Consider the following 15,859-nt stretch of genomic DNA (forward strand, 5'->3'; position numbering starts at 1 on the left):
GGCCCTCTCAAAATGTCAAGTATGTAAGGATGAGGGCAAATAGATGGGTGGGCTTGACCAGTCAATTAAGAGTAGCTAAGCTTGAAGAAAAGAACTGTAAATAAAAAGGGGGGAATTGTGAGAATCAACTAAAGTTAGGTCTTTCTGTCAAATGAGTTAATGTAAAACTATCACTGTGTAGATGCCAGCTAACCTCCCCAAATTGCTGCCTACATGCTTTGTGAAATGTTGCTTGACCTTGCAAGGTTCTTATGGTGGGATGAAGAGATGTTTTTCTTAACTGAGTAAAATGTCAGCCCCTATCCCCTATCTTCAGGCGACCTTGAGAAATCACTTTCTCACTGAGCTGTAAAAATGTCACTGCGTCAGAAAATCTTGCCCTTACTCCAAACAATAGCTAGCCAATCAGGAAGATTGTGAACCCAAACCTGTCCATCAGGGTGAGGGGCAGAGAGATTAAAAACTGAGCTGACTCCCTGCTAAGTGTGTTCTGCCTATCAGACTATGGTCAGTGGCTGCACCCTTCTGCAGAAGTAAAACTTCCTTTTGCCCTGCTGAGCAACTCCTGCGTGTTTCTTTGATTACTGTTTGGGAACGGCATTTCTATCAGCAGTCTGATTCCATCATATTTTCAACTGTTATTTACTTATTTATTGGTGCTACTGGGGTTTGACCTCAGGGCTTTGAACTTGCTAAGTAGCCACTCTGCCACTTGAGCCACACCCTCAGCCCTTTTTACTTTTGTTGTTTTAATAGGGCCTCACTGTTTATGCAGGGGCTGGCCTGGACTGCAATCCTCCTACTTACACTTTCTGAGTAGATGGGATGACAGGTGTGTACCATCATGCCCAGCTTTTATTGGGTTGAGATGAGGGTCTTTCAAACTTTTTGCCCTGGCTGGCCTAGAACCTGAATCCTCCTAATTTCTGCCTCATGAGTAGGCATGAACCACTGTGCCCAGATCAAATGTTATAATGTTGTAAAGAATATAATAAAAACATAAATGAGATAAGCACTTACTTTGTGTGTTTGATGGCTTTCTATTGCTGTGAAAATACCTGAAATAAAGCAATTTACAGGAGAAAATATTTGACTCACAATTTCATAGGTTTCAATCCATGGTCACTTGGGGCTACTGCTTTGAGCCTCTGATGGCACAGCACATCAGTGGCAGTAGCTTGTGGTGGATAACTGCTCACCTCATGGCAGTCAAGCAGCAAGAGACAGGAAGGGTTTGGGAGTCCATATCCCCTTTCAAAGTCATACCCCCATGACCCAACTTCCTTCTACTAGGCCCCAGCTCTTAAAGGTTCCACCAACTCCCAATGACATCAAGGCTGGCAATCAAGCCTTCACCACAGGGACTTTGAGAGACATTTAAGATCCCAACTGTAAAATGGAAAAATTACAGGCATTCTAATCTGCAGCTGAATTAAATTGTTGGAGAGAAATGGTCTTGCTAGTTAATAGCTGCTCCCAAACAACTTGACACAAGGGTTTCCAAAATCTGATCTTTGTAGTTTCTCTGAAGTGCTGACTTTAGCTTGTTGAAGTACCACAGATTAAGTGACTCTTTTGACTACTGAAAATAAACAACTTTTGCAGGCTAGTGGCCTCACACAGGGCTTGGCACCCAGGTGATGAATAAATAAACGATGGCTGAGTTGAATGCCTTCCAATCAAAGGCATTTTGAAATATTCTATTGCTATTCATATTCCACAAAATGCCTTGAATACAAATAATTTAGAATGTCAAAACAAAATGCTATACAGCAATTTAAGAGAATTAAAAGAGAAATGAAGTATAAATGGAACATTAAAGCTTTGAAATAAAAAAAAAAAAAGACCCTTGAAATCCTCTCTTCTAGCTCTACAAGAAAAGGAAAGGCAATGAGCATTCGGGATCAAACAAGCATGATCTTTAATAACTCAATTCCTTTCATTTGTGCTTTGCATGCTGCTGCAGGCATACCAATCTGAACAGGCTGCATAAGCAGCTCAGATAACTTTTTAAAGGCTGAATTAACCTCACAGCATTCCTTAACAACCCCTATACTTTTTTGTATGCATTCAAATGTAGTCTACAAATAAAACAGGTTTTTCTGTCACTGTAGATAACAAAATGGTTACTGGGTAACACAAGATGGGCTTGTAATCCTGGCCTTGGATCTAGTAAGGCATTGAAACTCACCTCAAGTTCAACAAAATACTGTGTTCAGTCTTCCTGTAACTCTTAACCAGTATCAAATGAGTTAATGCATAATGCAGGTTTTTCATAATCTCTAAGAATTTAATGAGAAAACTGGTTAATCTGTAATGTGGCATGATCCAAACCTAGGGCAAGCAAAAAAAATCCCATAAAGACCTGAGACCTGTGTGAGAAGCAATGAGAGCTACAGACAAACAATAGCTCAACTGGACCCACATCCAGCCATTAACAGATTTAAGAAGAGAAGCCACCTGTGCCGATTTGCCATAGAAAGGACATTAACTCAGTCTTTCTAGTACAACATTCTCACCCAGTCTGTCTCCTGACACATGTTGTAAAATGTCTACACTACCTAGTTGTGGAACAGATTGTTGGCCTTTGCTTTAAGAGCAGTATGAAAGGAAGTCAGATTCTCTTGGGTGTAGGAAAAGCAGAAAAACAGACATAAGAGCAGTAGTGTGTCTCTAGTCTATGATAGGCTCTCAAAAAGCACCTACTGAACAGACATGAGATCTATAAGAATATGGCCATAAGCTAATTTTGAGCAGGGGGTTAAAGCAACACACACTAGTTTAAAAAAAAAAAAAAAGGCCTCCTATATACAGTTTTAGTAAGCTTTAATAAGTAAATTAAGGGCCTGTGTTAAAATAAATGAAACTCTAATGCAACATTATAGCAAAAGTTTTTGGAATGGATTCAAATGGAAAAGTTTGGGCTAGAAATACTTGTTTAGAAAAAGAACTACATTACTTACCTTTTTCACTAGCTAACCCAGGTCTTCTTAAACCTTCAGGGTCTGACCAAGCCAAGATGTATTTTATTAAAACCTCTTTCAGTTTGAACTAGATTATATTCTTGGGAATAACCAAGTTTTATTCAATGAACAAGTAGAAGGGATTCTTGATTAATACTAGTTCTATAGTTCCTTTTTTTGTGTGGTACTGGGGTTTAAACTTAGCGACTATACCTTGAGTCACTCACCAGCCCTTTTTTGTGATGGGTTTTTTCGAGATAGGGTCTCATAAATTATGTGCCCAGGCTGGCTTTGAACTGCTATCCTCCTGATCTCTACCACCTGCGTAGCTAGGATTACAGGCATGAGCTACCAGTGCTGGCTTAGTTCTATAGTTCTTTTGTGTAGCCGGCTTCTAGGTTAATATAAAAAGCTCAGAAAAGGACATCAGATAAAGTAAAAGGCTTTATTATTCAGGATCAGTTCAAAGCCTGACAAAGACACAGGCAGGGGTAATTATTACCTCATTACATTTGAACTTTGGCACCTATTTGCAGTAGTAGTTTTCCAAGTAGGACATGTTACACCCAGTAGCATCTCTGCGCAGTTTCTGACAGCTACATTTACCCCAATTTCACTCTCTGCTGCTGTCAGAAGTTGTGCAGAGATACAAAGCCATCTACATTACTTTTTATTTTTCATGGATTTCCCCGCACTGCTTTCTTTCTTTTTTCTTGTGGTAGCTGGAGTTTGAATTCAGGGCCTTGCATTTGCTAGAAAGATGTTCTACCACTCGAGCCACATCCCCAGTTTCCCATACTGGTTTTTAAGGCAAGAGAGATATTCAGCATTATTGGCAGATATGGCTCATAAATAACACCTTTCCATTGTTTAAAACTCGAAAATCAAACACCAAATATAAGTAGATTTCCTAAATACTCAGTTAAGGTCATGGTATGTTTGGTTTTATCACAGCAATTCTTTTTCTTTTTTTTTTTTTTTTTTTGGTGGAACTGGGATTTAAACTCAGGGCTTTGCACTTTACAAAGCAGGCACTCTACAGCTTGAGCCACACCCCCAGTTCATTTTGCTCTGTTATTTTGAGGTCGGGGTATTGCAAACCATTTGCCTGGCCTGGCCTTGAACCTCAGTCCTCCTGATTTCAGCCTCCAAAGTAGCTAGGATTACAGGTATGAGCCACCAACACCTGGCCAATCACAGTAATTCTTCCACTTCTCTCTTTTATTTTCTTCCTTGGATAAAATCACAAAGATAAAATCACCTAAGCTTAATTAACTTATGCAGTTCTGGTTGTTATGTAAGCTCAACTTACAACCTCCTCAAGGGAACTAAAATTTTTATTAGGAATAGATTTCCAAATCATGAGAAAAATAGGAATAAAGTCTATAGTCCCCTGGGATATGAATAAAATATGGAAGAGAACTCTTCTCCAAATACATAAAGCTTCCTTCCATGAGGTTAGTGGGGAAAAAAAAAGTATAACAAGGGTTCGTTTCAAGAAGACTGATGCGTAATTGTTGTTTAAGGGTAGAGATGTTTAAGATATTTTGTACATTACTTATAGTCGGCTGGTAAAACTCTATATTAAACATCTAAAGTTCCATTTTGTTTGTGGCTCAGAGCTATATTAGAAGGTTACTGCTTTTTATGAAAATTAAGTCAAGGTTTATTTTTCAGGTCCTGGATTTTAGTTTAAAGCAATCATCTTTTATAAAAATATCAATATGAAATCATTACTTTTTCTTAAACTCTAATGACTTATTTTTAAAAACACTGCAGACCCAGGATGAAGGAGTATTTCTAAATTCTAACTCTAGCTTCAGTGTATGATTATTGATTTTATAAGACATCTTCCTCTATTAAGTGGGAAAAAATCAAAACCTATAGAAAGTGATGTTGGGTTGGGAATAAAGAAGATTGCTTGGTAAAAATCGGGAACTTTGTAGCTCATATAGAGATATATTTTGGGGATAAAAGATGAATCCACTTTTCTATTGTTCTCTTAGTTTCTTCTTGGTTGACATTTATCACTGCATTTAAAATAAAGATGACTAACTCAAGAAATTGTATTTTAACATGGAACCAATCAATATAAATGCACTTATTTGAACACCACATTTTTATAGACTTTAAAAAAACCCAACAAAAGCATAGTGAAAGATTACATATTTCAAATGAAATTATGCTTGCTTGAGGCAGGACACATCCAGGATCTTCTGCAGAGGATGTCTTCAGAGGTCAGCCTTCACAGATAGGTTTTGTGCTATGGCTGGCAGACACTTCCCTATACTGTGTACAGGAATTTTCAGAGTAAGAGAGACATCTTCTTTTTTGGCCTCCACAATGTGGGATGTCATTATTGTAAAGAAGATGCATAATTTAAAAAGTGTAGCGTATTCATTCAAAATACTACAGAATGACAATTTACTTTATGAAATTTAAACACAGCATTCACTTTGAGGAAGCTGTGTATACACCAGTAGTAGAACCACATAGGTGTATTAAAGAGTTTTATTAAAGAGGATTTTCTCAAAAGAAAGGATGGCACTTTCTTAAAGAAGAGTTTTTTTTTTTTTTTTCACCTTGTTTTAGAGGACCAAAGTTCAGTTAACTCACTCAGATTAGAATCTATAATTCTGTCGAATGTTCAGGACTACAGAAGTCATCTTGAGACTTTCTATGAAAGTATGTACAGATTTTCCTCATGGAACTAGGAGTAATGGTGACCTAGAAAAAGAAAATTTAGATTTCAGAAGTTGCTTAAGTTAAAATTCACAGTTATCCTGATAAGTTATCACTAACAGTACCTTAATTTAGGATTAACGGAAATTCAATTATTTTAGTTATACAGATTCCAGTCCCAAGTTCTTTTGATAGCAATGTCTCTTCTGGTTGATTTATATAAAATAGTAAACATTAATAAGTAATATGCAAGAAAGGCATACATGGCTTATGCAAACAGAAAGTATATATCATTTAAGTCTATTAGGAACCAAAGAGGCTACACTATAATTACCATACTCTTTGAAATAATCGAGGAAATCAGCTCCCCCAATTTGTAAACAAGATAGGTATTTCTACATTATCATTATGTGAAGAAAAAATTATTCTAAGGAAACATAAGGCAGGTATGATGGTGCATTCTTATAATTCAAGCCCTGAGGTAGGAGGATCAAGTTCAAGGCCAGCCTGGGTTATGTAGCAAGATCCTGCCTCAAAACTAATAAATAAAACAAAAAACTAAAAATAAAAAAGAAACTTCAGCTTCAAAAAAAATTTAAAAAGCCTTTAACATTTACATATTAGTGAAAAAATTTTTCATTGAAATTATTTTTCCACTAATACACAGCAAACACTAGTTTCCCTGGGTGGGCGGGGGATAGAAATTTTGGCTAGGGGCATAATTTTGAGACAAGAAAGAATCCTTAATTCTTTCCATCTACCCCCCACCTTCTATAGCAAGGTCTTGGTTTGAGTTTGTATAAGTAGCCTTTAAAATAATTCTAGTTTGTTTTTCCTGAAATTATGGACTAGGCTTAACAATAGCAGGTGGAAGGTATGAATACTTATTAAACTGTAACTGGTTTAAGGTTATTAAGCTTCTACCCTTTAAAAAGGCAGATGTGGCTAATTATGATTCCAGATTGGATTTCAATTATCCTACCATCTTCTCCTTAACACACAAGAGCTACTGTGAACTGCAGTGGAAACTTAACCCGCCTCTCCTTCATTTGCAAACTGATTAATAGAAGCTTACTGTTCCCACTGACTGGTGCCCATGGTTCACACAATGCTCACAGCTACTACTGCCTTCACAATTATAGTAAGTCATATTCTGTACAAAGTTCACAAACTTATTTCTGTCAGCAATATCTGTTATGATAATCTAACTTATGTCAATCAATGAAATGTGAGTTTTAAAAGTTAAGTGAAACCACACTGAATCACTGAATGATACAGTCTAAAAGGAAAGGAGAGAGACTTTCGAATTGATATCCTGGAGCATATGGAAGACTTCAGTGATGAGTCTGAACCTTGACAGGAGGAATTTTAATGGGAGTAAACAGGACTGCCAGATAAAATACAGCACACCCCATTACATTTGAATTTCGGAAAACAAATAATTTAGTAAAAAATTTGTAGCATAAATAAGTCCCATGCAAAATTTGCCATTTATTTTTATGTACTAAATGTGGTAACCCTAAGAATGAGCAGATTTACTTTTTAAGACACTCTGCCTTGAGAAAAGATCTGTATCTAGCCCCCTTCAATTAGAAAATGAATCCTCCCACCACTGATGACTTACTGGGCCTGGAGATATCTTTCCGCTCTGTCTCCTGGAACTGGGTGTCTGGGATGATGGACTTCGTGGAGATGAAGTCTCAGCCTTCCGTTTGGCCGCCATAGCCAACAACCAGTTTTTATTCTCTGGGGAGTTATTCTCTTTGCCTATCACTTCAGACCCTTCTCCACAAGGTCTCAAAGGAAGAGGTAGTGTTCCACAGCTTTCTGAAGTGTAAGGGCTGACAGGAGAAGGAGGCTCCGAGATACTCGTACTAGCACCTTCAAGCTTGCTTGATTTGGGAGGACCTAGAGAGTCCTTGCTAAGGTCTTCCTGGTTGGCAGCAAGGCAGCACAGATCCAAATGTAGATTTTCAACTTGGCCATCAAGCTCAGTCACACAGTTGCAACTCTTCACACACTTTTGTTTCACACTCTCCATACAGCTTGAGTCTAGCCGCCTCTTCACTCTATTTCTAGACTCAGAGCAAGTGTCTGCTTGGGATGACTTCTGGCTCACAGGAATGAGGGCTTTTCTTGGAGATGTGATCTTTGTCTCAGAAGCAGGTGGAGTAATAGGTGGTGATGAGGAAGGTGTTCGGGTCACCCAGTTTCTAATTGACATCTTGAAAGATGAGAGTGGCTTGGGAGAGACAGAAGAAATGGATCCTCTTTTGATTGGAGACCGGGCCTTGGCAGGAGGGGTTTTAATTGAGAATGTGGGTGTATTTGAAGGAAGAGGGAGGTCTCCAGCGCAGCTTGGAGCACAAGCTGCTGATGAGGGGGAGGAAATGGACGGACTGCTCTTTACCCTGGGGGCTTTGGCAGGAGTACTCTGGCTACTTGTTACTGTTACTGAAAAATGAAAAGAGTATCATGAAAATCCGAAGTGAAAGCTGTTATAAGTCCCTGAATTCTCATCAAGGAAAATTATAGCTAACTTAATCATCCACAGGTCAATTTGCCAGTAAGTAGGTTATATCAATCATTTGATTCCTATTATATCCATTTAGCATTTTCCTTCTTCCCCAACTGCTAGCTTTCCAACTACCTTGTTGTAAAACATTTACTTGTAAAAATCCAGAAAATGCAAAGAAAAGTCTCAAACCAAGGTATCCACTTTTAGCATTGTTTGTATGTATGTGCACATATATATATATACCTTAAAGTTTTCCTATGCAAAGAGATTAAAATGTATACCCTATTTATTAATCTTCTTTTTTCTCTAAGAAATTATATTTATGGCATACAATAGGATGTTCTGACATATGTATACAATGTAGAATGATTAAAGCAAGCCAATATATCCATCACCTCATACTTTTTTTTGTTGACAACATTTAAAATCTGTTTTAGGAATTTAAATATATAGTACATTAACTGTAATTACCAGCAAACTCCAGAACTTATTTCATGTGTTTCATATATATATGTGTGTGTATGTGTATATACATACATATACATTGACTAACATCTTCCCATTTGCCTTCTCACTCAGCCCTGATAATAACCATTCTATTGTCTGCTTCTATGAATTTAATGTTTTTAGATTCCACATTTGAGAGAGACCATGCTGTTTTTCTTCCTGTGTCTGTTTTATTTCTGTTAATGTTCTACAAATGACCAAAGGCGAAACAGTATTCCATTGTGTATCTATACCAAATTTTCTTTATCCACTCATTTGCTGATGGACAATTAGGTTGAGTTCCTATCTTGGATGTTGTAAATAATGCTGCAGTGAATATGTAAGTGCAGATGTCCACCCCACATACTGATTTCATCTTCTTTGGCTATATACCAAGAAGTGGAATTGCTGGATCATATGGTAGTTCTATTTCTAGTTTTTTTGAGAAACATCTATACCATTTTCCATAAAATGGTTGAGCTAATTTACATTCTCACCAACAGTGTACAAAAGGTTCCCTTTCCTTCACATCCTCACCAACACTTACTACCTCTTGTCTTTTTTGATAAAAGCCATTCTAACACATGTGAGGTAATATCTTATTGTGGTTTACCACAACTACCCTGATTATTAGTGATGTTGAGCATTTTTTCACACCCTGGTTGGCCATTTGTTTGTCTTTTTGAGAAATATCTACTAAGGACTTTTGCCTGTTTTAAAATAACATGCCTTTTAATATATCATAAACACTACCCACACAAATACAGATTTACATTACCATTTTTAATAGCTACAAAGGAATAGATGCTCTGTAACACACCTATATGTACTCGGCAGTGGATTCTAAGAGTAAGACAGGTTGTTTATGGTATTTTGGTTTCATAAGTAAAGCTGCCATTAGTTTTCTTATATATTTGACTAATGCTAAGGTAGAGGCACTGCATAGGGGCTTTGAAACAGAAATGCTCAGGTCTAAAATCTGGTGCACTTACTATGACTTGGGCAAGATTATCTGACTCATCTTTCCACATCTGTTAAACAAAAATAGTTTTTATCTCCACAAGAAGTAATTCTATCAATTATCTGATGTTATCAGGCTTCACAGTGACTTTCCAGCTTAATTTACAAATGATTATGATTTTCCACAAACCACAGAATGCCAAAGAACATTCAGAATCTCAACTGAAATTTGCTTGCTCCCTGTAAAGCAAATCAAACTTAGTGAATTGGACTCTTCTCTGTGTTCTTGTCCCTTTGTTTATATATGATGGCAAGTACTTCAGGCAAATTCTTACTATGGCATGCTTTTCTCCTCTTAGGCTATACCACAGTCAACACTGCATTTTATCACTTAATTTCTGAGCTTTACAGATTTCTGAAATTATGTTTCTGTTTTCAAATAACAAGAAAGGGATCTATTTCTCAGTCACAAAATCTTTGAGTTGTCACTGATATTTAATGCAGTTTATTAATGAATTGCATTTACATGCAAGCGAATTTAGAATGTGGAGATATAAAAATGCAATCTCTCAGTAGGACTAAAGATCTCTAGGACTATTTTAGTCAGTTTATTGTCCTATCCTTTTTATTCTTTGCTTTTCATTACCCAGTCTTGCCTGAGATAGAACATTTTTATGAATTGACTTTTGCCTAAACGTTTCTCCTCACATGTGTTTAGAACAAGTCTAAGTGAAGTTCTCCTTCAGTGAAGATCATTAGTGGGAAGCCTCATTTTATCACAATGTGCTATGGAAAGGAATTCGTAATGGTGACCTGTTAGTGGATCTTCCAGCTATAGGCCCCACACATGTGTCCTAGAGTGTGATTACAGTTATTATTTCAGGGGGAAAGGAAGTTTTCACTTGCTGCACTCCTCAGTACAGGCAACAGTCACTGCACAGCTGACATAGTCACATACTCCATTAAAAAGTCAAAGTGGGCAGAAAGTCCTAAAATAGTATGGGTCTTATAATATACCAATTCTAAGGCAAGATTAGGGGAAAAGGAAGAGGGACAGGGACAGATCAGTTATTCAAGTTTCTGATACTTGCATGACACACACTGGAAGTGTTTACTAAAGATCAGAAGAAATCTGATGTGTTAGAAATTTGGGGCATTTCCTCTTTCTTCAGAATGTTATAACCTTGGAGGTCAAAGAGATTTTGTTAACACTGAAGGTTAGCAAAACTCTGGGTCAAATTTAGATTTTTTTGAATTTGTAAACTAGATTATGAAGGTATGAAATCTCATGATAAAAAATACAAACAGTATAAAGGGGAAGAAGGTGAAGAGTAAAAAGTTCTCTTTTGAAAGTTCTCATTTCACTTGTATATTCTTATGCCACGTCACGCTTTTCTATATGCTTAGCACACAAAAGGCATATGTACATATTATCTTTAAAAAACTCAACCAATTATATATGTACTTGTTCTGCAACTTGCTCTTTTTAATCTTCTCCATATCTCTTCATAAGTATACACAAAATGCACTGCATGCTAATAGTATGCTACTATACTGGCTTATAAATCTAAATATGACATGCCATTCTGTACTTCATCTACTTCTACCAATCCCTTATAATCCAAGTATGAGATGTGAAGATACACAGCATAGAGTGGGTTACTTAAAGTCAGTACCTTTGAGGAATTCTAGAGCGCTCAATCAGTCAATGAAAAGTTTCTTTCTATATGAAGGCTAGTCATCTGGTCTCACCCCACCTTTTCAGTCTTACATGTACTATGCTTCTTTAGGATCTTGTTTTAAGACTACTCACTACTTCCTGAACAACTTGCACATTGTTGTATCATTGTATTTGTTCATGTGATATTCTTGGTCCCTTCTTTGCCAGGCAAAATTTCTTCTCATTTTCAAGGTTCTGATGATAATGTTAACTCCATCGTAAAGTGCTCACAAACTTCTTTCCTCCTCTCCCAAAGAAAGTGGGTTTTCAGAGCCCTTCTTTAATACAACTAGGAGAAACACTTACAATGTACTGTAGTTTATGCATCTGCTTCATAGACTAGGTTGTGAGCTTAAAGGGCAGTTGATGATGATTTACTTATCTTTAGGCCCAGTGCTCCTGTAGTGCCTAAGGGATTATTAAACAATATTACATTTAATTTCTGGTAAGAAGGATAAGGATTATTAGGAAGCTGATTATAATTATTCTGCTTCCTTATAAGACTACAGCAAACATTGAGATAGAATAGGTAAGATTTCCTTTAATTTAAGATTAGGATAATCATCTTTATCACTCAATAATGCCTAGACCAGGGGTTCTCAATACTGACTGCATAGCAGACTCAATCTCAAGGTTTATATATATAAAAAACCAAGAAACCGAAAAAACTACCTGGAATCCACTCTAGTCATACTGAATCAATCACTGGGGATGTATAAACCTTCAAAAAGTTCCACAAATGGTTCTGATACCCAGCCAAGACTAAGAACCCTTGGCCTCAGCAGGGCTATGAGATGTCTAGTTGAACCACAGTGAAATAAATGTAGCAACAGAGTGGGTGCTGTCTAGGAAAAGTAGGTTAGAGGGAAGAGAAGCTGTGCCTTGGCAATTAAAACTTTCCAGTTAGTGTTAGAAGGGCCAGAAGAGAAGATCTGAACCTAAGACAACAATGAAAAGCTAGAGCATCAATTGGAAGCTTGGGAAAACAGGGGAACTAAATTCTCAAAATGCCAAAGCAGCCAACAGCAGCGAATCTGTTGCCGACAGCTGGCTTAGCAGGTCAAATGGCCAGTGTGCCAGCCTCTGGCACCCATGCCAGGTTGTTACTGTAGTGTTCTCAAAGTAAAGCTAGCATCAGCTGAAAATGAGAGAAATGTGGGCATAATTCCTGATCTGGTCTCAACCTGAACTTTGCTTTGCTCTGTTAGGTCCTAAAGGAGGCAGTACTGCAGGGAGTTTCCAAGCATCTGCTCGCTAATCAGACTGCAAGAGTCAGAACTTTCGTTCTAATTAAAACTTAATAGTGTGTGATCTCAGGCAAGTCTAACCTTCTTGATCTTCAGTTGCAGTTATTTTTGGAATTAATAAACAAATCTAATCTGGACCTTAGGACAATTGTGCTACAACTTAATAATGGTTAACTATTGTTATTATAGTACAAATTTGGTTAATATGTACAATGAGTTGGCTTCTAAAACTAGTAATAATCAATGACACACTAAAAATACCTAGCTAAAGGCAAGATATTTTCATCAAAAAAATTTAAAGGTGGTTATATGCATTGACATAGGAATTCCACCGCTGGGAAACTATCTTAATGGGAAAAGGAGCCTCTGATTCAGGGAGGAAAAACCCCAATTTTTAACAAAATATTGGAAAGAAAATGTCTAACTACGAGAGAACAGCTAGGTAAACTATGGAATATTTACTCATTGAAATATTTTAAATTGTGTTGCAAAAGAGATAAAGTGCCTAAAATATCAAGGTCAATGAAAAAAAGCTCCCCCCAAATCAAAATATACATACAGTAAAACTAAAGTTGTGTTAATCTTTGTACATAATGGGAGAAAAAGTAAAAAAAAAAGGTCCCAAGACCTTTTTTGGTCACAGACCTAGAATTCTTAAAAACAACAAAAACCCTAGAAAAAAACGTAGGAGTAAAATCTTTGTGACCTTTGGATAGACAAAAGCTTCTTTTACATGACACTAAAAGCACAAATGGCAATGCAATTATATAATATGGGCTTTATACCCAGAATATATAAAGAATAGAAAATATTTATTTTATTAGGATATATTCATGGTACAGGGAGGATTCATCGTTGACAATTCCAAATAGGCTTATATTATACATTAGTTAGATCGTCCCCACCATCTCTATATAAAGAATTTTTACAACTCAGAAATAATAAGACAAATAACCAAATTAAAATATGGGGAGAGGATGGAGGCATGGCTCAAATGATAGAGCACCTGCCTAGCAAGCACAAGGCCCAAAGTTCAAATACCGGTACCACCACCAGTAAACACACACACACACACACACACACACACACACACACAGGCAAAAGATCTGTACAGGCATTTCACAAAGAAAAAGAAAATATACAAATGGCTAATGGGCAAATAAAAAGATGGTCAAGATCACTGGCCATCATTAATTATAAATCAAACCCACAATGGAATATCACTTTATACCCAGTAGACTGGATATAATTAAAAATATGAACAATAGAAATGTTAGCAAGGACATAGACAAACTGTAATTGTCATTTGGGTATTGAAAATATTCCAGAATTATACTGATAACTGTACAACTCTGACTATACTAAAACTCACTGAATTATATCTTGATCTGACTGTAAGTAGGACCTTGTATTTTAGGAGGATGGGGATTATGTAGGTTTCAGAGTGGTGGGACACAGGAAAGGGAGCTAATTTTCATTTCACAAAGGAAAGATGTCAACAAAGCTGAAAACTGCAAAAAATAAACAGATATATGTAACATTATTTAGAGGTATAAACACACACGCATTAAAAAAATCAGCTAACAGATTTGAAAATGGTTGCCTCTAGGAAAAGGAAACAGGGGCAGAGGGTCTGGGGACTGCTGTTCACCTTATTCACTTTTGTAGAGCTAGCTGACTTATCAAACTATAACACTAATAAAAATTAAAGACAAAAATAAAGAAATAAAAATCCCAAACCCCCAAAATACACCAAATAAGGAAGCATCATCAAAGACTACAGAAAGCAGACTAAGAACAAAGCCACCTCTGAAGTCTACTTTTGTCATTGAGAAAAGTTATCATATCAAAAGAAAACTTGCCCAAGTTCTGACCATCCCATCTCTCCACTTACCTACATAGTCCTTATGTATTCTGTCTTTTCTCCAATTACTATGGACCAACTAACTCCCCATGCTGCTGGCAAAGGTCTCAACGTCTACATATATGTTAGCATTTCATGTTTATCCAAAGACTATTCCTGCAAATTTCCCTATATCAACCCCCCCTTCTAATAACACAAAACAAAACTGCCACCAAATTTTAACACCACTTCTTCCAGCTACTTCACTCTACTTTATAGCAAAACTCCTCGACAGAGTTCTTTTCTCCTATCAGCCTGAATGATACCAATGAAGTCACCATTAGTCCACTGAAGCCACTCATTAAGGCTGTTAACCCCAACAATTAAGAATCCAAAGGTCATTTTTTAGGCCTCATCTTATTTGCTATGTTAGGATAATCTGATCAATTTTAGCCCTCTTTCCTCCATTATTTACTTAACTTCTGGGGCATAATACTCCACTGAATCTTTTTCTTCTCAAGTTGTGCCTGATCAATAGCATTTAATGGTATTTGTCACTTGCTTGACCTTTAAACACTGGTTGCTCCACAGTTGATACCCCAGCTCTATTCTCTTCTGAATTTACAGCTATTTTTACTTGTATCACAATGAACCCCAAATTTACACCTCCAGTTGTGAACTGCACAATTAAACTTCAGTCTTCCTGACATCTCCATTTACATGTCTAATAATCACAATATATCTAAATGGAACTCCAGCTTCCCTCCCAAACCTGCAGGGATTCTTCCTACCTAGGTAAAGAAATTCTATCCTTCTGGGTTCTCAAGCAAAAACTCTGAAATCATCCTTGATAATATCCTCTTACACACCTCAGCATATTCTGTTGACTTTATCTTATAAATATACCCAGAATTTGATGGCTTTAAAAAAATTATTTTTTCCACAGATTTTGATATCCCATTTTATTTTGTTTTCTCTCTCTTTACACATTTTGTTTGTTTCGTTTTATTTTCTTGAGACAGGGTCTCGCTAGGTAGCCCATGCTGGCCTCGAATTCATGATATTCCTACCTTAGCCTCCTGAGTGATAGGATTATAGGTGGGAAATACCACATCCAACTTTGATGACTTCTTATCATATCTTCTGCTACCACTTGGGTCTAAGCCACTATTAGCACTTCTTGAATTACCTCAATGACTTTTAAAATTAGCTTCTTGCTTTGCATCTTCATCCTCTTATAATTTATTCTCAACACAAGAGCAAGAATGTTCAAGTTAAACATCAGATCATGATAATCCTCTGTTTAAAACTCTCAGGTGGCTTTTCGTCAGTCAAAATAAAAGCCAAAGTCTTACAAGAACCCCATTTTTACTTTTGTTCTCTTCCCTCTCCTTTTCCTGCTCCAGCCATTGGGGCTATTGCCACATTAGCTTCTTTGAG

The 15,859-nt window shown here is 36.9% G+C and overlaps 1 protein-coding gene across 2 annotated transcripts in view; it reads right to left on the reverse strand.

Moving 5' to 3' along the window:
* Positions 1-3,389: 3,389 nt before the first annotated feature.
* Positions 3,390-15,859, reverse strand: part of Dtl (denticleless E3 ubiquitin protein ligase homolog) — a 40,491-nt gene continuing 28,021 nt past the window's right edge. For both annotated transcript variants that reach the window (XM_074048375.1, XM_020172836.2), the window contains exons 14-15: positions 7,270-8,099; positions 3,390-5,690 (exon numbers count right to left, since the gene is read on the reverse strand). In XM_074048375.1, coding sequence (XP_073904476.1) covers positions 5,592-5,690; positions 7,270-8,099 — 929 coding nt within the window. In that variant the 3' untranslated portion in view covers positions 3,390-5,591. The remainder of the gene's footprint in view (positions 5,691-7,269; positions 8,100-15,859) is intronic.

This window comes from Castor canadensis, chromosome 11 (genome assembly GCF_047511655.1).
Source record: "Castor canadensis chromosome 11, mCasCan1.hap1v2, whole genome shotgun sequence".
Taxonomy (NCBI): domain Eukaryota; kingdom Metazoa; phylum Chordata; class Mammalia; order Rodentia; family Castoridae; genus Castor; species Castor canadensis.